This window comes from Choloepus didactylus, chromosome 1 (assembly GCF_015220235.1).
Source record: "Choloepus didactylus isolate mChoDid1 chromosome 1, mChoDid1.pri, whole genome shotgun sequence".
Taxonomy (NCBI): Eukaryota; Metazoa; Chordata; class Mammalia; order Pilosa; family Megalonychidae; genus Choloepus; species Choloepus didactylus.
Window position 1 is genome coordinate 239,660,124 of NC_051307.1, and position 23,714 is coordinate 239,683,837.

Genomic DNA, 23,714 nt, shown 5'->3' on the forward strand with positions numbered 1-23,714 from the left:
GGGTGGTTCAGCTGCGGTGGAGCGAACCGGGTCTGCACGAGTCCGGTGTTTGCGGCAGCGGCTCGGCGGCGTGAGGGGCTCCGGGGTTCTGGGCGGGGACAATGGCGTCTCGGGCGGGTCCACGAGCAGCTGGCACGGACGGCAGCGACTTCCAGCACCGGGAGCGCGTCGCCATGCACTACCAGATGAGGTATGAAGGGAGGCGAGGAACATTCTCCCCGGCCGGAGCATTCAGGGCCTGGGAAGCTACGCCGGCTTCAGGGTCTTATTCCTCAGCCAAACCCCGCTCACCTGCCAACTACCCTCCTCCTGTGATGGCCCCGGGCGGGTCGCCAGTTCTGGGCATCCCCGTCGCTTCGCGAGCTGCAACCCTTGACCTGCTGCTCTCTGCCTTGAGGGTCTCCAGCCCTGCGTGGGCTCTGGAGTCACATCGATCGTGCCAGCTGTGTGACCTTGGAAAACTACCTAATTTCTAATTGAGCCTCAGATTCTTCATTTGCAAAAGGGGAAAAAAATCGTATCTATCTTTAGGTTTTGGTGAAGAATTAGTGAGATAATAATTCATGTAGAGGACAAAGCATAAGGCCGAACACATAGAACGTGTATGTCCAATACATGGTAGCTGTTATATTTTGGGCTTTTTTTTCCTTTTGGCGGGGAGAGCCTTTCCTTCCTAAACGAATTTTATAAACACCCTCTCTATGGAAGAGCTATTTCTACATTCAGTTATCCGTTCAACAAACACTTACTGACACTGCTAGGCACTGAGGATATAATAGCAAAAACTAGACGTTCTCTCTGTTTGCATGTTATACCTTCAGTAATAAAGTTTATTAAGAAAACAGAACTGGTTCCTGCCTTCATGGAGCTTTAAGCCTAGAGATGACTGAATGATTTCGAATGATTTTTTTTTCATTCTACTTTTCTGCATTTTCTATAATGAATATTTTAAAATAAAATTTAAAAAATAATCTTCCCCTTTTAAACCCATTGAATTCTCCAAGAATAGTCCTCACACCTCCTTCTCCAGAGTTTTGAAGAATGACAAGTTCTTTGGACCTTACTTCTTTTCCTTCTTAGGCCCCACCAGCTTCCTCACAACACAAGCAAGTGTTCTCATGCCTGGTGAAAGGAGAAACATATCCCTAGGAATGCGAGAAGGGTACCTTTGGGATCTGAGAGAATTAGAAGGATAAGAGAAATACGTGTTTCCTTTAATGAAAAAAATCTACTCTACCTTAAAGCCTGAGCTGGTTTCCTAGCTGCCAATACCTTCTCCCTCTAGGCAATACTTCTATGATAGAAGTATCATAGAATACTTCTATGATAGAAAATACAAAATGATCTTTCTAAACATAATTCTGAGTGTTATTTTTCTGCCTTTAACCTAACTCTTCCATAGTCTTTGCAACTTCATATCTCACTACTTCCCTTGCCCGTACACTGTGTCCTGCCACACCCAATAACTTAATTTCCTAGAGCATAAATGCTTATGCCTTTTTGTCTGTATGCTATGACTTCTGCATGGAAGGCTCATCTCCACCCATCCCACAGAGCCTAACTCTAATGTCACCCTCCTCTAGATGGTCTTTTCTGGTATCACATCCCAGAAAAGATCCCATATATCTATGATCCCATATATCTTGGAACCTAAATTTACTAGGGCTTTTCCACTTTTTCTAATATTTCTTCCTTGTCTGTTCCTTGTGCCAAGCTTCCAGGAAGGGACTTTTATCTTATTTGCATTATTATTATTATTTTTTTGATTGGAGAATTTGGAGGTTTACAGAAAAATCATGAATAAAATACAAGGCTCCCATATAGAGTACCATGCTATTATTAACACCTTGCATGGGTGTGGTACATTTGCTACAATAAATGAAAGCACATTTTAATAATTGTACAATTAACCATAGTCCATGGTTTAACTTAGGGTTCATTGTTTGTGTTGTGCAGTTGCTTGGATTTTTTTTTTTTTTAACTTTTATTCTAGTAACTATATGTACAACCTAACATTTCCCCTTTTAACCACATTCAAATATAAAATTCAGTGCTGTTAATTACATTCACAATATTGTGCTATCGTCACCACTATCACCAAAGCTTTTCCATCATCCCAAATAGAAACTCTGTACCTTTTAAACTTTAACTCTTTAGTCCTTATCCCTACCCTATCCCTTGATAACCTGTATTCTAAATACTGACTCTAAGCTTGCTTATTCTAATTATTTCATATCAGTGAGATCATACAATATTTGTCCTTTGGGCTTATTTCACTCAACATGATGTCTTTAAGATTCATCCTTATTGTTGCATGTTTTAGAACTTCATTCCTTTTTGTGGCTGAATAATATTCCATTGTGTGTGCATACTACATTTTGTTTATCCATTCATTGATTGATGGAGGTGGCTTCCATCTTTTGTCTCTCATCTTGAGTCAATATAGGTAGTTTGTGTGTTTCCAGGAATTTGTCCATTTCATATAGGTTATCGAATTTGTTGGCATACAGTTGTTCATAGTATCCACTTATTATCCTTTTTATTTCAGTTGAGTCAGTAGTAATGTCCTCCTTTCCCTTTTTGGTGTAGTCATTTCTGTCCTCTCTTTTTCTTTGTTACTCTAGCTAAAGGTTTGTCAATTTTATTGATCTTTTCAAAGAACCAACTTTTGGTTTTGTTGATTCTCTTTTTTTCTATTTCATTTATCTCGGCTCTAATCTTTGTTATTTACTTCCTTCTGCTTGTTTTGGGTTTAGTTTGCCCTCCTTTTTCTAGTTCTTCCAGTTTGGAAGTTAGGTCTCTGATTTGAAATCTTTCTTCTCTTTTACTGTAAGCATTTAGAGCTATAAATTTTCCTCTCAGCACTGCCTTCCCTGCATCCTCTTAAGATGTGGTATGTTGTATTTTCATTTTCATTCATCCCAAGATTTCCCTTCTGATTCCCTCTTTACCTCATTGGTTGTTTTAAGAGTATTTTATTTAATTTCCACATATTTGTGAATTTTCCATTTCTCCTTCTGTTACTGTTTTCTAGCTTCATTCCATTGTGGTTGAAGAAGATACACTGTATGCTTTCAATATTTTTTAATTTACTGAGAATTGTTTTGTGACTTAAGAAATTAGCTGTCCTGGAAGATGCTCCATGTGCACTTCAGAAGAATATGTATTCTGTGGTTGTTGGCGAAATGGCTTATATATGTCTGTTAGGTCTAGTTGGTTTAGAGTATTGTTCAGGTCTTCTGTTTCCTTATTGATCTTCTGTCTAAGTGTTCTGTACATTAGTGAAAGTGATATATTAAAGTCTCTTACTACTAATGTAGAACTGTCTATTTCTTCCTTCAAATCTGTCAGTATTTGATTCATGTATTTTGAGATTCTGTGGTTAGGTGCATATATATTTGTAATTGTTGACTCTTCTTGTTGAATTGACCCCCTTATCAGTATATTAGGACTATCTTTGTCCCTTATAACAGTTTTAACTTAAAGTCTTATTTTATCTGATACTAGGATAGCTACCCCCACTCTCCCTTGGTTACTACTTGCATGGTATATTTTTTTCCATCCATTCACTTTCAGCCTACTTATATCTTTGAACTTAAGGTGAGTCTTTTCTAAATAGCATATATAGGTTTTACTTTTTTATCCATTCTGCCAGCCTCTGCCTTTTAACTGGAGCATTTAATCCATTTACATTTAGAGTCACTAATGATAATGCACGACTTTCTTCTGCCATTTTTCTATTTAGTCTTTGTAAGTGTTATACCTTTTTTGTCCCTCAATTCTTCCATTAATGCCTACTTTTGTATATATTTGATTTTCTTATGTTGTACCATATTGAGTCCCTCCTCTTTCTATCAGGATATATTTTTTCATATATTTTCCTTGTGTCACCATAGGGCTAAAATTTAACATCTTAAATCTATAACAGTCATATTTGATTTGATACCAACTTGACTTCAGTAGCATACACATACACTCCTCCTATTCCCCTCCACCCCCACCTTTTTTTGTACTTGTTACAAATTATATCTTTCTACATTGTATGCCTGAAGCCATAGATTTATCAGTACTTTTTCTGTATTTGCATTTCAGCATCTATAGGAAGGAGTGGAGTTACATACCAAAAAATATAATACAACAGTACTGGCATTTATAATTATCCAAATGGTTAACTTTACTAGCAGGCTTTATTTCTTCATGCTGCTTCAAACCACTGTATAGCGTCCTTTTCTTTTAGTTTGAAGAATTCCATTTAGCATTGGTTGTAGGGCTGGTCTAATGGTGATGAGCTCCCTTAGCTTTTGTTTATCTGGGAATGTCTTAATCTTTCCTTATTTTTGAAAGGAAGTCTCACTGGATATACAGTTCTTGGTTGGCAATTGTTTTCTTTCAGCACTTACAGTATTTCAGTCCTTTGCCTTTTTGCTTCCATGATTTCTGATGAGAAGTTGGCACTTAATCTAATTGGGGCTCCCTTGTATATAACACATTACTTTTTTCTTGCAGCTTTAGGAACTGTTTCCGTGTCCTTTGCAGTTTGATCAGTATGTGATGGGGCATATTTTTCTTAAAATTTATCCTGTTTGGAGTTCTCTGGGCTTTCTGGATATGCATATTCACAGCTTTTGCTAAGTTTGGGAAGTTTTCTGCTATTATTTCTTTGAATATTCCTTTTACCCCTCTCTATCTTTTTTTCTCCTTTTGGGACTCCCGTAGTGTGTATGTTGGTATGCTTGATGGTGTCCCGGAGATCTCTTAGGCTTTATTTGCTTTTTATATTCTTTTTTCTTTCTGTTCTTCAGCTTGACTCATTTCAATTTTCTTGTCTTCACATTCTCTGATCTTTCTACTGCCAGCTCCAATCTGCTGTTGAAATCCTCCTGGGAATTTTTCATTTCAGTTATTACGGTCTTCAACTCTAATCTGTTTTGTTTCTTTTTAAAATTTCTCTTCATTGAGATTCTCAGATTGTTCATTATTTTCCTGATATCTTTTAGTTCTCTCTATTTTCCTTCATCTCCTTGAGCATATTGAAGATCATTTTTCCGGTATGGCTACAATCTGGTCTTCTTTGTTGATGCTTTCTGGATTTTTATCCTCTTCCTTTGGATGTGCCATCATTTCCTGTTTCTTTGTCTTGTAATCTTTTGTTGCACACTGTACATTTTAATGTTTTAAAATGTTAACTATGGGATTTCTTCCCTGAGATGACTGTTTCTTGAGTTTGTACAGCTGGTGATATTACAGAGATTTTCTTGAGTTTCAGGAGCTTACATAACCAAACAAACCTAAATAAACAAACCTTTCACTGTTTTGCTAATTGGCTTTGTGGTGGCTGGTGTTCTCCATCAGAGTTCAGCCCTCCTGTCAGAAAAGCCAGCCCAAGGCAAATGCAAAGACAAAGTCTTTGTCTTTTCTGGTCCTGTGTCTTGTTCTGGACTTATGCTTGCTGGTGATCTTAGGAGTTTCCCTGTTTACAAGAGTTTGAATGCCCCCTCTACATCCCAGTAAACAGACCTTCTCCCTCTCTTCTCTTCCCGCCTCTTCCTGGTGTCCCTGTGTCAGATTTAAAGCAGGTAAGCCTTTGCCCCAGGCTATCCACCTCAATTGTTTCTTACACTGCTTTCTTTGTCTCAGGTTGGTTTTCCCTGGAGGGCACATTCTGGGAAGGGGTGCAGGCTGGAGAGGAGTTTCCCAAGTCAAACTGCTCTTTCAAGGAGGGAATGAGAGAGGTGTCAGGAAGGGCTCCAGGAGCTTCTACAGTTCGCCAAAACTGCATTCTTGATTCAGCTCCTGCTCAGAAAATGCAGCACTTCAACTATCCTCCACAGCTCTAAGAGAGTATACTGTCTTTAAGTCTCCTATGCCAACTTTGTCCAGGGCAGGTTGGAACAATGACCGCCATCAGAGCTGGACCGCCAGTGATCCAAAGTAGCTAATTAAAAGCAGCGATCAGTGATCATCCCATGCTCCCCAGCCCCCAGATCTTGAGGAAGTGGATTTTTATGTCCCTATCTGACATAGCCTACTGCAAGAGTGGGGTCTGGGCGACGGTAACCTCCACATGGAGAGAGTGATTCATTGGTGTTTACCATAAATTACCTGCCTCTTCCTTAGCATTCCGGGATGCTGTACAGTGTTCTGCTGGACTCTGGGGTTTAAAAATAGTTGATTCAAACAATTCCTGCCCGTTTAATAGTTGTTCTGGTGGAAGGACTGATTCCTGGAACTTCCCTCTCCACTATCTTCCTAAAATTACACATTTTACACATTCACATTTGTATACCGGTGTCCAGTACAGATGCCTGGCATAAAGTTGGTGGTCAGAAAAATTTGAATGAAGGGTTCTTCTTCTGTTCTGCCCCACAGTGTGACCCTCAAGTATGAAATCAAGAAGCTGATCTACGTGCATCTGGTCATATGGCTGCTGCTGGTTGCCAAGATGAGCGTGGGACACCTGAGGCTCTTGTCACATGACCAGGTGGCCATGCCCTATCAGTGGGAATACCCATATTTGCTGAGTATTGTGCCTTCTCTCTTGGGCCTTCTCTCCTTCCCCCGCAACAACATTAGCTACCTGGTGCTCTCCATGATCAGTATGGGACTCTTTTCCATCGCTCCCCTTATTTATGGCAGCATGGAGATGTTCCCTGCTGCACAGCAGCTCTACCGCCATGGCCAGGCCTACCGCTTCCTCTTTGGTTTTTCTGCTGTCTCCGTCATGTACCTGGTGTTGGTACTGGTGGTCCAAGTGCATGCCTGGCAGTTATACTACAGCAAGAAGCTCCTAGACTCTTGGTTTACCAGTACGCAGGAGAAGAAGCGCAAATGAGGCTTACCTGATGGATTGCTTTGTGATGGTGAAGCGTGGGACTCCCTTGAGCAGAATGAGAGGGAAGAGGAGCTATTCTAAAATCTCCTCCATTCCCTTCCCTGTGATATTGGCAGCTAGTGCAAAATAGGCCCAAGTTCGAGCAAGCCCTTCCTGTTGTCATCAGCCGAAGTGGCAAAACTGTATTTAATTTATTCCTGGATTGGGTTGGCTGAAACTGGTTGATGAAAAGCTGTGACACAAATGTTTGCCTTCAGCTGGTTGAAGTTGAGGCACTTCTGGATTTTTTTTAAGACAGAGCCTCATCCTTGTCTCCTCTTGGTCTCCACTGCCATCCATCACCCCTTAGCCACCAAGACTGAAGGAAATAGGGAATAAATCAAATTCTACTTCAGTCTATCCATTATGGGGCAGGAAACATTTGGCAGGCTGCTCCCCCTGCAGGCTGTGGTTTCTATTGCAAAGCATTTTAATTAAAGAGAATCTAATAAACTTATTATTGCCCTGTCTACTTTGTGTCTTTACCTCCTATCTCATTCTCATTCCTCTTCCTGCATCCCTTTATGCAAGGGTGTGTACCAAGAGCACAGTTCTAGAACATTGTTCCATGATCTTCGGGTCCCTACTCTGTGCCATTATTTTTGGATAAACCAGAATTCCTAAATCTTTTAGAGCTTTTCAAAGCAAACTTCCAGTCCACCATTCCAGCCTTATCTTCCAGTACTCCCATTAACACAATATCTTAATCAACTGAACTTCTTATGGCTCCCCACTTAGGTTCTATGCTTCCCAAATTTCTGCTGCTTAAAAGTTTCCCTTCTCTACTTTTACACCCATTTCCTACAGCATTATGTTTCTTTAAATTCAAGGAGTGAGTGTTCTTTCTCTGAGTTCGTGTGGCATTTTTATTTTACCTTTTATTGACAGAATTAGTTTGCATGTCTTTTCCTCACCTTTTGTTCAATCCCTAGCACATAGTATGTGCTTAGTATTTATTGAATGAAGTGACTTTCTCTATTGTAGGCTAAAGTAAGGATGTATTTCACAGAGGAAAGAACTAAACTGAAGCAGGGGTAGAATTTGGGGAAGGAGAGAAGAGCAGAAGGGAAGTGTATATAATGGGGTTACCATGTGCAACAGGCACAGATTGCTAATTTTCAAAGAATTAGGATGCAGAATATTTAATGTTTGTTTAAAAATTAACTTAAAATTTTCATTGATTATTAGAATGGTACTTCACAGTCTTAGTGTGCTTCCAAAAATGCACTATGAGATTATTGTCAACACTGCAGAAAAAACTGGTTTATTTTAGTTTTTGGCTTATTGGCTTGTTGGTATTCTGTTTAGATGGATTTTTAACAATCAAATTTTCCTGCCTCTTGTTTGTAGTGTTTCTTGAAGCAAATAGCATCCCCTTTGAACGGGATCTTAATTTATTGGAGAGAACACTGTATTCAGATCAGAAGATGGGTTCAAGTACCAACCCACCTACTAATCATGGGGCTAAGACCAACTCTGCCCGTTGCACAGGATTGCTTTGAGGATCAAATAAGGTGAAAGTGCCTGTGAACTATGCAACACTATATAAATGTGAGGGATGGTTATTATTCTCCTGTGCTAGAGAGTATAGTTGTTGGAAGGGCCCTTAGAGATCAAATCTAGTCCATGAGAAAGGCAGTGTGGTGTAGTGGAATGAACACAGCTTCTGAAATTAGACTGACTAGGTTGGAATTCTAACCAGGCATTTTATTACTTTTTGCCTTGAGCAAGATATTTGAGCCTCTTTTTTTTTTTTTTAATTCAGTTTTATTGACGTATATTCACATACCATACAGTTATCCACGGTGTATAATCAACTGTTCTCAGTACCATCATATAGTTATGCATTCATCACCGCAATCTATTTTTGAACATTTTCCTTACACCAGAAAGAATAAGAATAAAAAATAAAGTAAAAAAGGACACTCAAGTCATCCCCTGCATCCCACCTTATTTTTCATGTAGTTTTTTGTCCCCATTTTTCTACTCATCCATCCATACACTGGATAAAGGGAGTGTGATCCACAAGGTTTTCACAATCACACTGTCACCCCTTGTAATCTACATTGTTATACAATCGTCTTCAAGAGTCAATGCTACTGAGTTGGAGTTTGATAGTTTCAGGTATTTACTTCTAGCTATTCAATACATTAAACCCTAAAGAGGGTTATCTATATAGTGTGTAAGAATGTCCACCAGAATGAAATCTCTCAGCCAGTGAAACTTTATTTTGTTTCATTTCTCATCCCCCTTTTGGTCAAGAAGATGTTCTCAATCCCAGGATGCTGGGTCCAGATTCATCCCTGGGAGTCATATCCTGCGTTGCCAGGGAGATTTTCACCCCTGGGAGTCAGGTCCCATGTAGGGGGGAGGGCAGTGAGTTTTGAGCCTCTGGTTTTGATTTCCCACTTGGGAATCTTAGTAGCTACCTCTCAGGGTTGTTGTGAGGATTAAGATCATTTATACTATATGAACAGTCTAGTACATAGTAGATGCTTAATAAATCTCAGAATCCCTTCCCTTTATGAGTGCTGTTGGGTTTCCCTCTCAGATGGGACTCTGGTCTCTATGTTTTAGGCATAATTTCTTGCTTCAGACTTTTGGAGGCTGATCCCTTCTGGAAGAGCAGAAGTGAGGAAGTGACACTTGTCCATTCTTGGTTTACATTCGTCTAATTGGGTGGAGCTTCCTATCTAAGGTACCCTAACAGTGGGCATAGTTGCCCCAGTAGACTTTAGGCTGTTACAGGAAGAGCCTGGAGCTGCTGCTTCATGATCTGACCAGAATCCATGCAAGAGGAAGGCTATGATAGAAGAGAAATGACTGCCCAAGACACCCCTTTCCCCTCTCCCACTGTTTACTCTGTACCTGCACATATGCATGGGCCTGCCAGGTACCTCCTGAGCTCCTGGCTTGATCCCCAACTAAAGATTATTAGAGCATGAAGTCTAGATCAACTCATTCAGTCACAAACCACGAGGGAGACAGTCCTCAGCTTCCTTCCAAGAGGACAAGATGTTTGTCCAGAAGCAAAAAAAAAAAAAAAAGAGGACAGGACGTTGGTGCTGAGGGCCTACAACATACCTTCCCTCCCTTCACTCCAGTTGGCCACCTTCTATTCCAGTTACAGAGTTACTCCTCCCTTGTTGACACTTGCCCAACAGTCCCTGCTCTCCTAGAAGTCTGGCCACTGGTAACTCACTCTCAGAAGACCTACTTTTCTTTGTTCTTTCTAATGATTCCAATTTCTTTCTCTATATTATTAACTCTGCCAACTATATCACACTGCTAAATCTAGTATTTTCTCTGGACTATATGGTCCAGAAACCCTCTGACTTCCCACAAATCTCTCCAAGCAGTGTGTTCTGGCATAAGAACTAGAAAGACATGGTGGAAAAACTCTCCACTTCTTAGCTGTGTGTGTTTCATAGTCTGTAAAATGGGGTAATAAGACTGATGTCAAGTAGTGTACTAATTAAAAGAGATATAGTGGGCAAAACACATGGCCTAGAGCCTGATAGTAGGAGTTCAGTAATGATCTCATCCCCTTCCCTTCCCCAAGTTGTGCTTTTAACCATAATTCCTTATGGAACAGGCTCCACAATAAATAAGGAAACCAGCAAGACAATTAATAAAATGCAGGCCTTCTTGTCTGTTCTCTCTTCTTTCCCACTTTTCTCTTCATCTTTTTTCCTTTTCCTTTTCTGTGTGCTCTCCTCTCCCCTTCTCTTCTCTTCTCTTCTCTTCTTTTTGCTTTTCTCTTCTCTTCTCCTTTTCTTTCTTCACCTCCATTTCTTTTCTGCCTCTCCTGCCAACCTTAGCCAGGTCAGAGAGCAAGTAACCAAATATTTTCACTGTGACAGTCAGATCAGAAGATACAAGGGGTCAAGAAGGAGAACTGTTCTAGAATGTAACCAGATCTCTCATTTCACACCCCTGTCATTAGACAGAACTCATTATTTATGTAGATCTAAACCACTATAGGTTAGGTGAAAATTTGGGGGAAGGCCCCTGTGCTGGTTTGGATATATTATGTCCCTCCAAAAGACATGTTTTAATCCAATCTTGTGGGATATTCGGAATAGGTTGTTTCCTTGGTGATGTGACTCACCCTACTGTAGGTGATACTTTTGATTAGATTATTTCCATGGAGGTATGGCTCCACCCATTCATCATGGGTCTTGATTAGTTTACTGGAGTCCTTTAAAAAGAGTTCCAGGCCCAGATGCTTGCTGATGCAGATGCTTAGAAGTGCTGGGAGATGCAGACACAAGGACATTTAGCTAAGAGATGAAGCCCAGAGTTTGCCCGGAGATATGCTAAGACAGGACCCCCAGGTGCTTGGAGAGAAACTTCCTGGGAGAAAGAACCAAGAACGTGCTGCCGCTGAGAGAGACATTTTGGAGACAGCCATTGAAATCAGACTTTTGTTACTCCAGAGTTTTCCTGGGAGAAACTAAGAGAACACCCCCAGATGCTTAGAGAGAAATATCCTGGGAGAAAGCCATTTTGAAACCAGAACCCTGGAACAGATGCCAGCCACGTGCCTTCCCAGCTGACAGAGGTTTTTTGGATGTCATTGGCAGTTCTTCAGTGAAGAGTACACTGTTCTTCATGCCTAGTTTGGACACTTTTATGGCCTTAGGACTGTAACTTTGTAACCAAATAAACCCCCTTTATAAAAGCCAATCCATTTCTGGTATTTTGCGTAATGGCAGCATTAGCAAACTTGAACAACCCCCTAACCCATCCTTAGTCCATCCAGACTCTTTCTTCTTTGATTTGTTTACAATGATGGGCTTCAGAGCCAAAAGGCAGTACTCTGTCCAGCTGAGCCTTTTAGGTTCCCAGGAGCAGAAGTTAGATGAGGCAGTGGGCAGGGAGACCATAAGGGTGGTAGAAAGAGGGATGAACTGGGAGGGACTGGCAGAAATGGAGCTTCCTGGGCTAGTGACTTCTTAGATGTCTCTTTGACCTTGACCAAATCACTTTCTGCTTCCCTATTTCTCTCTCTATGAAATGAAAACAGTAATTCTCACCTGTCTCACAAGGTGGTTAGGAGGATCAAATATAAAAGTCCTTTGTGAAATATGAAATAGATAAACTGCTACTTAGATGAAAGTAGCATTTATTCAACTACAGAGCACCTATTTCATGACATGCACTGCTAGGCATCGGGGAAACATAAAGATTGAGAAAGTGTTCTTATCTTTCAAGGAACTCAAAAGCTAGAGGGTATTTTTAGAATAATGGATAGGATTGGGCCTTCAGACAGTGGACCTAGGAACTAGAATTGGCCTAAAGAAGGCTGTGGTCAGGCTACTGAAAGGTAGTCCACATTGAGCTGCAAAGGGACAATAACAATCTCAAGGTGCCTTAACCCAGTAGGTATGCCCCGAACTTTCTTGCCACTGTGTCACCAAGGTGAAGGCTTGAAGAAGCTCAAATGCTCCATAAGCAGGAGGAAGCTGTGTGATGATGGGGAGGGTCCCCACAAAGGTTGGAGCCTCGTCAGCCTTTCTCCAGCACCGGAAACCACAGGAAATCAGGTCAGTGCGTGGGGCCCCCTCTCTGCTCCAGGGCTTGGCTATGAGCTCTGGGGCCTCCTGGGCAGGCTGTACTGATTAGTGCATCCTTGAAGCTGGAGGCCTTTCTTTGGCCTGGAGTCTTTTGTCCAGGGTAGCTGGAAATGGCTAGTGGGTAGAGACAGAAAACTGGGCTATGATCCTGAGAGTCAGCCAGGTGGGGAGCCAGGGTATGGGCAAATGTGCGGTTTATGTATGTCCTATAGTGCTTGTTTTATGTCTGTCTACGTCTAAATGATGCCTCAGTTACCTCTATCCCCAGCACCCAGTGCAGGCAGAATTGTGCTTAATATCTCTACATGAAGGGATGAAGCACATGTCCAGGAGAGATCAAAGTCCAAGGGTGTGTTAGTGGGTGGGTCAGATCTGCAGGAGTTTCACGAATAGGAGGAGTTAAGAAATGGGTGCCGCCTCTCATACCCCCAAGCTGAAGCTGACTCCTTTCCTGTTACTTCTCTGCCATAGCAGGAGCCCCTGGACTTTCAGTTAGGAGTTGTAGAGTTTTGTGGGGAGCAAGAGTCCCTCAGTCCCTCTGCTTGGAGGAAAAGGAATGTCACCTGGCCGGCTGGTTAGGATGGAGGAGGAGCTTTGGGGCAGGGCGGGGTAGGGGCAGGCCGAGGCAAGGGTTCCCACTGGCACCTGGCACAGCGTTCCCTGCTGCTGCACAGCAGGGCCCTGTCGCCCACCTTCAGGACGTGCAGCCATGTTCTGGGCGCCCTGATCCCACCGAAGCCCATGGGGAGCTTCAGACCGACAGCTCTGCTCCTGCCTCCCCTCCTGCTGCTCATCGGTTTTTCTGCCTCTGCCAGTACTGGCTGCCTCTACCTGCCCCGCTGGAGCACCCGCTGTCTGCTGAGCTCCCACATGGTAAGGTGCCGCTGCCAGGCGGGGACGCCTACCTGGCACAGGCTGCTAAAGTTCCTCACTCTCCTGCCTGTCCTTTCCTACCTCCCAAGTCCCCATGCTCTGGTGGCAGCCTCAGTGAGTCCTGTAAATAGTCTTGATGGGGTGGCCAAGGTTCTGGGAAGGGTGGAGCTGGGAAGAAAGTGCCCAAGTGGATGGCTGTTAGCTTATGGACCTCAGAAGTAGGTGTTCTGAGGCAAAGACCGTAGGGAGTATGCTCCCAATGGATGGAAGGCCTTACTAATAATGCCTCTTCTTTTTTTTCCCTGCTGGACCCTGTACCTTTAGGACCATAATTTCACTGGTGAGTCTCATTCCCTGCTCTACCCCCCACCTCCTTTGTTCCAGAGCCCCAGGGAGACTTCCATTCTAATTTTTAAATGCCAACCTGGGAAGTGGCATAGTGTCAAGGAAAAGTACAGGGTTTGGAATCAGGACAAACCCGGATTTGTCCAGGACTCCACATGTGACCTCGGGCAGTTTACTGAACCTCAGCCTCAGTTTCTAAGGATAGCAGTGTCATAGAAAATGACCGTATGATAAAGACTGTATTGTTTCTGATTTGTTTCGAATCTCCAGGCACTCCTTAAGTGTTGTTCCCTCCTTGACAGGTCCCTCATCTCTATCAGTAATGTATGGTGGTAATTTTATGGTGCTTTCTACTTTACAAAGCATTTTCCCATACATTATCTTTCTTGATCTCTACAACATCTCCACTTTATGAATAAGGAAGCAGAGGCTTAGAAGGGTGCTGACATTTGCCCAAGGTCACACTTTCAGGATGTATGTGGCAGAGCTCTGCCTGAAATCCAACTTTGTCTGAGACGGAGGGACCTCGTTGTACCCTATCATTTGATTTCCCTTCCATCTTTCACAGGAAGGTCTGCCCATATTCCTTGCTGTATCTGGTTGGTCCTCCTCTCCACAAAGCCTTGGTGTACTCTGGCCTGGCCCTGGCCCTGCTGTTTATGCCTCCAACTGGTGTCAGATCCTTCAGGAATGAGAACCAGCCCTTTGGGCCGTTCTCAGTGGAGATGTAAGTGTTGGGGGACTACCTAGTCTAGGACAAGTGGGACTCGTCAGACTGGAGCAGATGTTTGTCTTCCTGTTGTCAACTTCAACAGGGACCTAGAACATCCTATTTGATTTTTAAAAAACATGCAAGAACTGATATTTATGATTTCAATTGTTTCATTTTGTGAAGGTATTTCTCTTTTAAACTGGTAACATTTCTTGGGGTTAAAAACTTTGTGTTCTATGAATTTACTATTATTACCTTTTCTTTATAAAGTAGCACCTTCCTTCAAACTACATTTTCACTTCCTAGCTCAGTGTCTGCTACAAACTGTATGCCCACATGCTGGTAAAGAACTGGCAGTTTCTAATTTTCTTAGTTTTGCACTATTACAGATAATGCTACAGTGAACATCTATGCATATATAGCTTTTTCTCTATTCAAGAAATTAATCCTTTTTAAAAATTGTATTGTAATTTTTCAGAACTAAAGAAGCTTAATCTTTGACATCATTACCCTCCTTAATCTAAATGACTTACCGTCTAATATTGGGGCACACCTCCAGCGAGGGGAGGGGGCAAAGAGGGACTGGATAGTAAGTGTGTTCTCCTCCCCTGCGCAGGCCTTCAGTGGAGATGGTTTCACTTCCTGCTGCAGAAATCCAGAAAGTCTCACAAGCTCGTGTTCTGTAGGAGACACAAGATGCCAACATCTGCTCAGGTATGCTCCTTGCCAGTTCCAGCTGTGCCCTATACCCCTTCCCTTTCTGGCCTCCCATTTTGTTCTTCAGCTATGTGAGAGAAATGGACAGTGTGGAGATGAAGTAGACTATCCTGTCCATTACTCAGTTAGGGAAACTGAAGCCAGAAGAAGTCGAGCAACTTGTCTGTGGTGTCCTGGGTTCCAGAGGCAGAAATAGAAGCCAGATTTCCTGATTGCTGGTCTAAGGCCAACCTTGTTCTCTGCCTACAGAGAAAGCTACTGTGTAGCCGTTGCCTGTCTGAGAAGGACCATCAAATCTACATCCCCTCCCCAGACATCTCCCGCACGGGGCTGCGCTCAAAAAGGACCCAACCTTTGGAGCTACAGGCAGTGGAAGGTCACCTCCCCAGGCTGGACTCACAAAGGCTCAGAGGTAAGTATGAAGTGTGACAGGAGATGACTCAGCCAAGTAGTGGTGCCTGTGCTAAGCTAAGGTGCTGAGGGCATGAGGCAAAGCCACCAGGTCCCTCTTGTCTCCAGGGCCTGAGTTCTCCTTTGATTTGCTGCGTGAATCCCGGACCATTCGGGTGACCATTCCTCCAGGCCCTGAGGTTAGCGTGCGTCTTTGTCACCAGTGGGCACTGGAGTGCGAAGACCTGAGCAGCCCCTTCGATGCCCAGGTATGGAGGCCATCACCCGCAAAAAGCCAGACCACACAATGCTGGAGCAAAAGCTGCCTATCTATTATGCAGATGGGGAGACTGAGGCCCAGATGGGGAAGGTAATTGTCCAAGACCTTGTCATGAATGACTAGCAGAGAAATGAATATGGTATTTATTCTCAATGAGAGGGACCCTCTACGTGATTCAAGATACATTAAGAAGCCTTTTCATTCCCCCAAGAGGTTGTCTTCCCTGGGAAAATGACAAAGTTTTCACAGTTGTCCTGTTACCCTTCTCTCTCCCTCCCTTTGAGCCTTTGTTCCTGCCCCTCATGATGTACCCCATTCTCCCAGCCTAGGCCCTAAACATCCCACCCCAAACCCCATTTGTCACAGATGCCCCTGTATACAGCTGGTGCCATTTTTAGACACTGATGGTGTACCCCCAAGACCCTCAGCTCTCGTCATCTATAAAATGGTGATCATGCCTTACAAGATCATTGAGATGCTGCCATTTAATTAATTGAATTAATGGTTCTAGGATCTAGAACACTGCCTGGCAATACCTCCTTCCCCTGCTATCTCCTTCCCCCATTCCTATTTATTGAGACACCAGCAGCAAATGGTCAGACTACAGAGCAGAGTTCTCTGCGAGGAAAATCCTTGGTGAAGAAATAAGTCTCATTTAAGAAGAAAAGTAAGGTGTATTTGCCAAGGCCCCAGCTTCCTCCTGCCTTTGTCCAGGGTGCCCATGCCCTTTCTTAAGTATCTCTTCTCTCCTTTCGCTGCTTCATCAACAGGAAATTGTATCTGGGGGCCATACTGTAGACCTGCCTTATGAATTCCTTCTACCCTGTCTGTGCATAGAGGTGAGCAGAGGTATGGGCTGTTAATGGCGTTCCTCTTTGGACCCCCCAGATTCTGCAGGTAGACAATCATATCTCCAGTAAGTCAGATTTTAAAAGGACTGGGGATTACTGAGACAATTGAGAAGACTGATACCAGTTTGGTGGCTGAGTCAGAGATAAAAGGGTCATGCTGAGAACAGGACATCCCTGAGGTGACTCCAACCTCAGCCCCACCCACACCCAGGCTTTCCCTGGCCCAGACCTGGTCTTGACTCACCTAGGCAGAATAGACAGCTGCCTTCACTGTGAGTTCTGGGAAGTCAAGGCGGGGGTATATGGCCACTGCCCCCACTTGTCCATATGCCCCCCACAGAGTCTTTCCTTAACCCTCTATAACAACCCTCCTTCTTTCTTTACAAGTTTGAGATGCCTAGTATTAAGACTTCTTTGGACTAGACAGAAGGGTCAAGAGGGCCTGGTGGGGATCAAGCTTGTCACCTGGGAGGAGAGGAAAGGAAGGGTATAGGCAGAGATCTGGAGCACTGAGCAACTTCCAGGGTGGACAGCAGTGCAGGATTTGGGCAGTTGAGGGTGAGGGGTCAACAAAGGCACTGGGTACCTGGAATGGCTGAGAGTGGAGGCCAGAGAAGCCTACAGGTGAGAAGTGTGGACCTCATGATTGCCCTCTTTCTAGGGATGGTTTTTCCTCCCAAGAGAGAAGGGCTGTCAGCCCCTCACTTGCTTATCTCTCATATATTCTGGAGTTCCTTCTCCAAATGTCCAGAACCACCCACCCTTCCCCACACCCTGCACCCCCCCCCCACTCCCCCCATTTGCAATGCCCTTCCAGTTCAGACAGCTTACATCAGGGTAAGGTAAAGCCAGAATGAGGTTCAGGTCTGAGTGATTTAGAAAAGCAACTCCATTGACTCTCCCTGTCCCGCCCCCCAGGCATTCTACCTGCAAGAAGACACTGTAAGACACAAAAAATGCCCCTTCAATGGCTGGCCTGAAGCCTGTGAGTGTTGCTCAGATGGATGCTTGTCCATGCTCACCTCTCTCTCTGTCTCCTTTCCTCCTACCCTTCTCTCTCTCTCTCATTTTCTCCCTCTCTCCCTCTCTCTCTCTCTCTTTCCCTTCTCCCCCTTCCCCACCTCTCTTTTCTCTCTCACACACACATACACTTCACACAGCATTGGAGGAAGCCCCCAGAAGGCCTGCAGGCACTTTCCCTGGAGCCAGTGGGGAAAAAGAGCAATGACTTAGCCACCATGTCTACCAGTCAGCCTGCCAATAAGTCAGAGAGTACTTAACATTGTTCTAGGTTTGGTGAAAGGTTCAGAAATATGAGGCACAGTAGGGTATCTTAAGAATATGGGCTAGAAGATTTGAGTTCATGTCCCAGCTCTGCCACTTATTCTTCCATGAGCCTCAGTTTCCTTCTGGAAAATGGGAATAATGATACTTGCCCTGTCTTACTTACAACTGTTTGTGAGGCTTGAATTAAATATTATATGCGAAAGTGGTTATAACCTCTACAGTGTTGTATGCACATTGTCCTCAAGTTGGAAAGACGACACAAAACTCGAACATAAAAATGAATAGCACAAATTCTACGGTACAGGGCAGGGTTGTCATTAAGGGCTAGGACATGAATTCAGGAAAGGGAGATCACAAGGCTGAGTGGGCAACCAAAAAAGTCTCTTAGAGGAGATGGCACCTGAACTGGGGCTCAGAAAATGGACAGGATTTAGATAGAAAGAAGGAAGGAGGATGGCATTCCTGGTTGTAGGAGGAGCCTAAGCAGAGATGTGGAGATTTTGAGTTTGGGGAGCAGCAAGGAGCTGGCCAGAGTGGAGACCTAGGAATGAGAGCAGACAGCTGGGTACAAAAGGTAGTAAAAGGGGGCTGGGAAAGGGGCGCTCATTTGTTGAGTACCCAGACAGACCAGGAACTGTGCTGGGCACATTCACAAACATCTCTCCTGGGGATGGGGTGGCAAGGTGGAGCTGAAGCAGGGTGGGGGCTTCCCTGGGCCTTACCCTCTGACCTTGCTGCCTGCCTAGATGTCTTGGAGTTCTGGAAGTCAATGCACTTTACCGACTACAGCCAGCACGATCAGATGATTATGGCCCTGAAACTACACTGCCCACTGAAGCTGAAGGCCTCCCTCTGCCAGAGGCAGGGCTGGCACTCCCTCTGCGAAGACATCCCCAATGCCACGGCTCGAGAGTCAGAGGGGGTGAGACAGGCCTTTCCAGGATCTGTGTGGGCAGGCCTGGGCCCAGAGAATTTCTGATTAACTTCTGTCTCTTACCATAGTGGTACGTTTTGGAGAAGGTGGACTTGCATCCCCAACTCTGCTTCAAGGTGCAAACATGGGAGAGGAGGGATGGGTAAAGGGTAATGGGTAATGCCTGGTGTTTGCTTCCCCACTACTCAGCTCATGCTGACTTCCTATCCTGTATTTCTCAGTTCTCTTTTGGAAACAGCAGCCATATTGAGTGTCCCCACAGGACTGGTAAGCTGATAAGTGACCCTGGATGGGATCCCCTCCCACCATTTCACACTCATTCAACTGTGACAGCCAACCCATAGCCCTGCCCTGATTCACCGTTAACTGCAGCCCAACTCCTGTCACCTCTCACAAACAGCCTCTCACATGGTGCCCTCTCCCATTCCCCTGGCAGCCACATCCTGGAACGTGAGCATGGATACTCAGGCCCAGCAGCTGATCCTTCACTTCTCCTCGAGGACACATGCCACCTTTAGTGCTGCTTGGAGTAACCCAGGCTCGGGACAGGACAGTGTGGTGTCCCCCGTGTACAGTGTTAGCCAGGTATGGCCTACCCACAGCTTGATCCCCACCAGGCCCTCTTGCTCAGAGCACAGCCCCCAAATCCTTGTCACCGCATTGAGACAGAGCTTGGGCAGGTAGAGGCAAGCAAATCTCTGACTCCTCTCATCTCATTAATACATTATTTGATCAGCCTTTCTTCAAGTGGCTTCTCTGTCAGTTGTGGATCTTCAATGGAGTGATTTCTAAATTTTTCAGTTCCTGAATTTACTGGGATAAACAGAGACAAGGGACTGGCTCTCCCACATTGGCTGTTCCCTGGCCTACCCACATTTTATATGGATGCATTCCCTTGAACCCAGCTGTCCTCTACCACCACCCTCCTGTCTTCAGAACACACCATGCAGAAGTTTTCTGACTCTCAGGAGGCACAGCCTCTGGGAGCTGAAGTGCTCTTTGTAGAAAACTGTAAGCTATTGACAGATTTAACTTTGTTGTGTGAACTAAGAACAATTTCACCAGCAGACTCTCTTCTACGTTTCTGATATAAAAACCACAATCAAAGACAACTGCAAAACCATAGCACCAAGCTGGCTAGCTCCTTACAGTTCTTTCTGAATGCTTACTGGTCGCTTTCAAATTTGTTTGCATTCTATGAGGGCACCCAAGCAGACAGGTTTAAGACAAAGTCATATGGGATAACCTAAAATTGAGAAAGCTGAATCCATTTACTTAATTGTTTCTATGAGCTGGGGGGAAAACCTCCTTTTTTCTCATGACAGCCATAATTTGAAAACCACTACCTCAGTACCTGTTAACAAGCTCGGAGATGGGAGGGACAGTGGGTGGGATGGGGGTGTCCCCGAATGACGGAGACTATAGTCAGCTCCCTAACCAGCTCCCGCAACACAGGGCAGAACTACATCCTGTCTGTTGACAGATGGCAGCCAATTCTGTTCAATTCAGTCTGCATTTATTGAGTGCCTATTATGTGTGTGCCCTGCATCAGGCCCTAGGAGATAGAAAAGTATATGACATGGTATCTGCCCTTAAGGAGTTCACTTTCTAATAGAATAAATGAATATACAGAGCACTGTTTATTATAAAAGTCTTTCATGTCCATATTCCCATTTGATGCTCTCAATAACCCAGTAAAATAAGGATGATTATCCCCCATATGCAAATGAAACTGGGGCTTAGGGAGGCGAAGTAATCTATCTCCCGGTAAAGATCACACAGCTAGGAATGACAAAAGCCATGGTTAAGCATAAACCTAGGTCTCGTGACTCTATAATTTGTATTCTTTCTGGTGGACAAGATACCTCTTCAGTTGTGCAGAACACTGAAGGGAGGGAGCATGTAATTATCATCCCTGATTTGGAAGCTGCTGGAGGGTAGGGATGATGTGTGTATCAGCCTGTTTTTCTCAGGGTTTGACACAGAGTAGTGCCTGTTTGCCTGCCTAATAGGAGTGGCTGTGCAGCAGGAGCTGAGATCTGGAAAAGACCTGTGAGAACTAGAGGGGTCGGGGAAGGCTTCTTGTCAGAAGTGGCCCTTGGGCTTAAGGCTGGGTAGGATTTGGAGGGAGGCGTGAGGTGGTAGGAACAGCATGGGCAAAGACGTAGGCCAGACATAGCCAGATTTGTCTCTTTGGGGACTTTCATTCTGCTCTTTGCTCCTACAGACCCAGGGCTCGAGCCCAGTGACACTAGACCTCATTATTCCCTTCTTGAGGCCAGGAAGCTGTGTCCAGGTAAGAAATCCTATCCTCCTACACCTACTCTCCTAGTACCTATCCCACAGGTGATACACAGAGTGAATCCAGTCTGTAAAGATGTTTGCTTTAGCCAACACAGTGTCTGAAATTGGAACCGGTTGTGACCATTTAAATATTGGGACATATTTTAAACAAACAAATAAACAAACTGGATTTCTGGCTTCTCTTGAGAAAGCAGAAAACCTGGAGCACTGGGCCCACACTCCAGCATGGTGACAATTGGCTAGAGCTCAGTGGTGTCCGAGGGCTTCTGTCCAGCCCTGTGTTCTCCAGGTCCTCACAGTCACCGTGGCCAAGTCTGTGAATTTACCTTATGAGTTTGGCCTCGATACAACCGAGTTTGCAAACCCTGACCTGTTCTCTGCCAGGTCTTGAGCTGGAACAGACGCAAACTATGCTAGAACAGTTCCTCACCCAGTGGGGACTTCCCTTCTCTATCACCATCCCTCATTCAGCTCCCCTGGGAGGTGGGGGATGCCCGGGCTCACAGGGCTGGGGGGGCTCTGTGCCCTCAGGTGTGGCGGTCAGATGTCCAGTTTGCCTGGAAGCACATCTTGTGTCCAGATGGTGAGTACTTGGGAGGTGGGAGGGGTGAGAGGGAGGATGGGCACTGAGGAGCAAGGCTTGGCCTCACCCTGCTTGACTCAGTCACTCATAGACGCCTGGGGCTTTTGATCCTGGCACTGCTTGCCCTCACCACCCTACTGGGTATTGTTCTGGTACTCACACGCCGGCGCCTACTGTCAGGTAAGCTCACCTGGGGGTAATCTGGGGATTCAGATCTGCCCAACTCCTCGTGTAGTTGTCCTCCCTGACCTGGCTCCCTTCCCAAAGGGCCATGTCTCTGCCACTGTACCCACTCTTTGCTACCCAAAGGGGTGAGCCTCAGGCCTCCTAGTGCAGAAATGGTTAGGGAGGGGCAAAGATCCCTCTGTGCAGGTTGCTCATTGTACCAGTACTCTGGGCAAGGGGCAAGTGGGGCTGAAATCTAGCCTGCACTGCACTTGCCCAACCTGGCATTCTGGCCCTTCCTCAGGAAGTGGTACCTTTATCTAGTTAGTCCAAAGGCACTGCACCGTATGGACTATAGCAGCCCTGGGAACCTACTCCCAGTGCAGAAAAGGGGCTGGGGGACACCCTACGAGGTAGCCCCGGGGCCAGGGAGGGTTGGGCTGGGCTGTTCCTTGGCTCCCCACCCTGTGCATATGTTGCCCCCGCCCCCAGACGCGGACCGTGCACGACCGGTGCTGCTCCTGCACGCAGCGGAGTCAGAAGCACAGCGACGCCTGGTGGGAGCTCTGGCTGAACTGCTGCGCACCGCGCTGGGCGGCGGGCGCGACGTGATCGTAGACCTGTGGGAGGGGACGCGAGTGGCGCGCGTGGGTCCGTTGCCCTGGCTGTGGGCGGCGCGGGCGCGCGTGGCGCGGGAGCGGGGCACCGTGCTGCTGCTGTGGAGCCGCTCCGGCCCAGCCCGCGGCCCTGACCGCCGTGCTGCTCCCCTGTGCGCCCTGCTGCGCGCCGCCCCGCGCCCGCTGCTGCTCCTGGCCTACTTCAACAGCCTCTGCGCCAAGGGCGACATCCCCCCGTCGCTGCGCGCCCTGCCGCGCTACCGCCTGCTGCGCGACCTGCCGCGCCTGCTGCGGGCACTGGATGCGCGGCCCTCGGCTGGAGCCACGAACTGGGGCGGCCTCGGGGCCCAGCCGTGCCTTCGGGGTCGCCTGGCCCTATGCCGCCAGCTGGAACGGGAGGCCTCCAGACCTGCAAACCAAGGCTGAGCAGAGCTCCACCGCAGCGTCGGATGTTTGGAGCCCGCAGCGCGAAAGGGCGCTCGCTGGAACCCGGGAATGAGCTTCCTACCCTGGAATCCTTGGCGTGCCCCCTGAGGACTACTGATTGAAAGCCTTATTCCTTGCCTCCAACCCCAGGAGCAGAGCACCTCCCTCCCCATCCCAGCTGAACCCCCACATTGTCCCTATGCTTCTGTCCCACTTCTTCCTCACACTGACCGTGCCTCTCACGGCTCCTGGGAGAAATTCACTCTTTTACTGAGAGCTCCTCTAACCCCAGACCTTGTGGGGAGAGGGGAATCTCACTTTCTCTCTCCAAAATTCCAGACAGACAGCAGTTTGCGAAAGTTCCAGTCCAGGCTGGACTGGTTGGGACAGGGATAGGGGAGGCAGGAGGTGTATCAGTTCTGAAAAGGGCTTGGATCAGAGAGTTGGGAAAAATCCTCCTTGGGGGCCAGGAATCCTTCTCTCCCAGGCCCTGACCCTGCTCAGTCAGGGAAGAAGAGGGGACTCTGAACTCAGGAAAATAGGCTTTGACCCTGGTTATGTAGGAAACAAAGGTGGGACAGTGGAGACCAAAAGCCAGGGTGATGAAATAAAAGCAAATATGCTGGATAAACCTATGAAACATGATGTGCTTTTCTGGTGCGGCTGTGATACTGAGTGGGGTGACAGGTCAGCTCTGGGGTTTGTTTTGTATCTAATTCCAGAAAGATGACTGTTGCTTTTCAATTCCTCCATGTCCACACCCACATCTGCACCGCTCAC

General features: G+C 45.8%; 3 protein-coding genes across 9 annotated transcripts in view; 2 read left to right on the forward strand and 1 right to left on the reverse strand.

The window, feature by feature from the left end:
* On the forward strand, positions 1 to 7,341 carry JAGN1 (jagunal homolog 1). The gene is made up of 2 exons (XM_037801532.1): positions 1 to 190; positions 6,370 to 7,341. The coding sequence occupies exons 1-2, from the start codon at positions 102 to 104 to the stop codon at positions 6,830 to 6,832; spliced, it is 552 nt and encodes a 183-aa protein (XP_037657460.1). The 5' UTR covers positions 1 to 101; the 3' UTR covers positions 6,833 to 7,341.
* Positions 1 to 15,011, reverse strand: part of CIDEC (cell death inducing DFFA like effector c) — a 31,626-nt gene extending 16,615 nt beyond the window's left edge. The window contains exon 1 of the mRNA XM_037801522.1: positions 14,914 to 15,011. The gene's annotated coding sequence lies outside the window, so the exon portion shown is untranslated. The remainder of the gene's footprint in view (positions 1 to 14,913) is intronic.
* On the forward strand, positions 89 to 23,569 carry IL17RE (interleukin 17 receptor E). 7 transcript variants are annotated; one of them, XM_037801484.1, is made up of 18 exons: positions 89 to 190; positions 12,296 to 12,420; positions 13,128 to 13,323; positions 13,648 to 13,663; positions 14,237 to 14,395; positions 14,997 to 15,094; positions 15,347 to 15,509; positions 15,617 to 15,756; positions 16,538 to 16,606; positions 17,537 to 17,603; positions 18,652 to 18,827; positions 18,908 to 18,955; positions 19,061 to 19,106; positions 19,276 to 19,424; positions 21,067 to 21,135; positions 21,675 to 21,726; positions 21,808 to 21,906; positions 22,384 to 23,569. In XM_037801484.1, exons 2-18 carry the CDS (start codon positions 12,347 to 12,349, stop codon positions 22,932 to 22,934), a joined length of 2,172 nt encoding a protein of 723 aa, XP_037657412.1. In that variant the 5' UTR covers positions 89 to 190; positions 12,296 to 12,346; the 3' UTR covers positions 22,935 to 23,569. The 7 variants fall into 7 exon arrangements, with proteins under 7 accessions (XP_037657412.1, XP_037657405.1, XP_037657399.1 ...); XM_037801477.1 differs by having other exon boundaries at positions 176 to 190; positions 12,260 to 12,420; XM_037801471.1 differs by lacking the exon at positions 89 to 190 and adding an exon at positions 198 to 517 and having other exon boundaries at positions 12,260 to 12,420.
* The last annotated feature ends 145 nt before the right edge of the window (positions 23,570 to 23,714 follow it).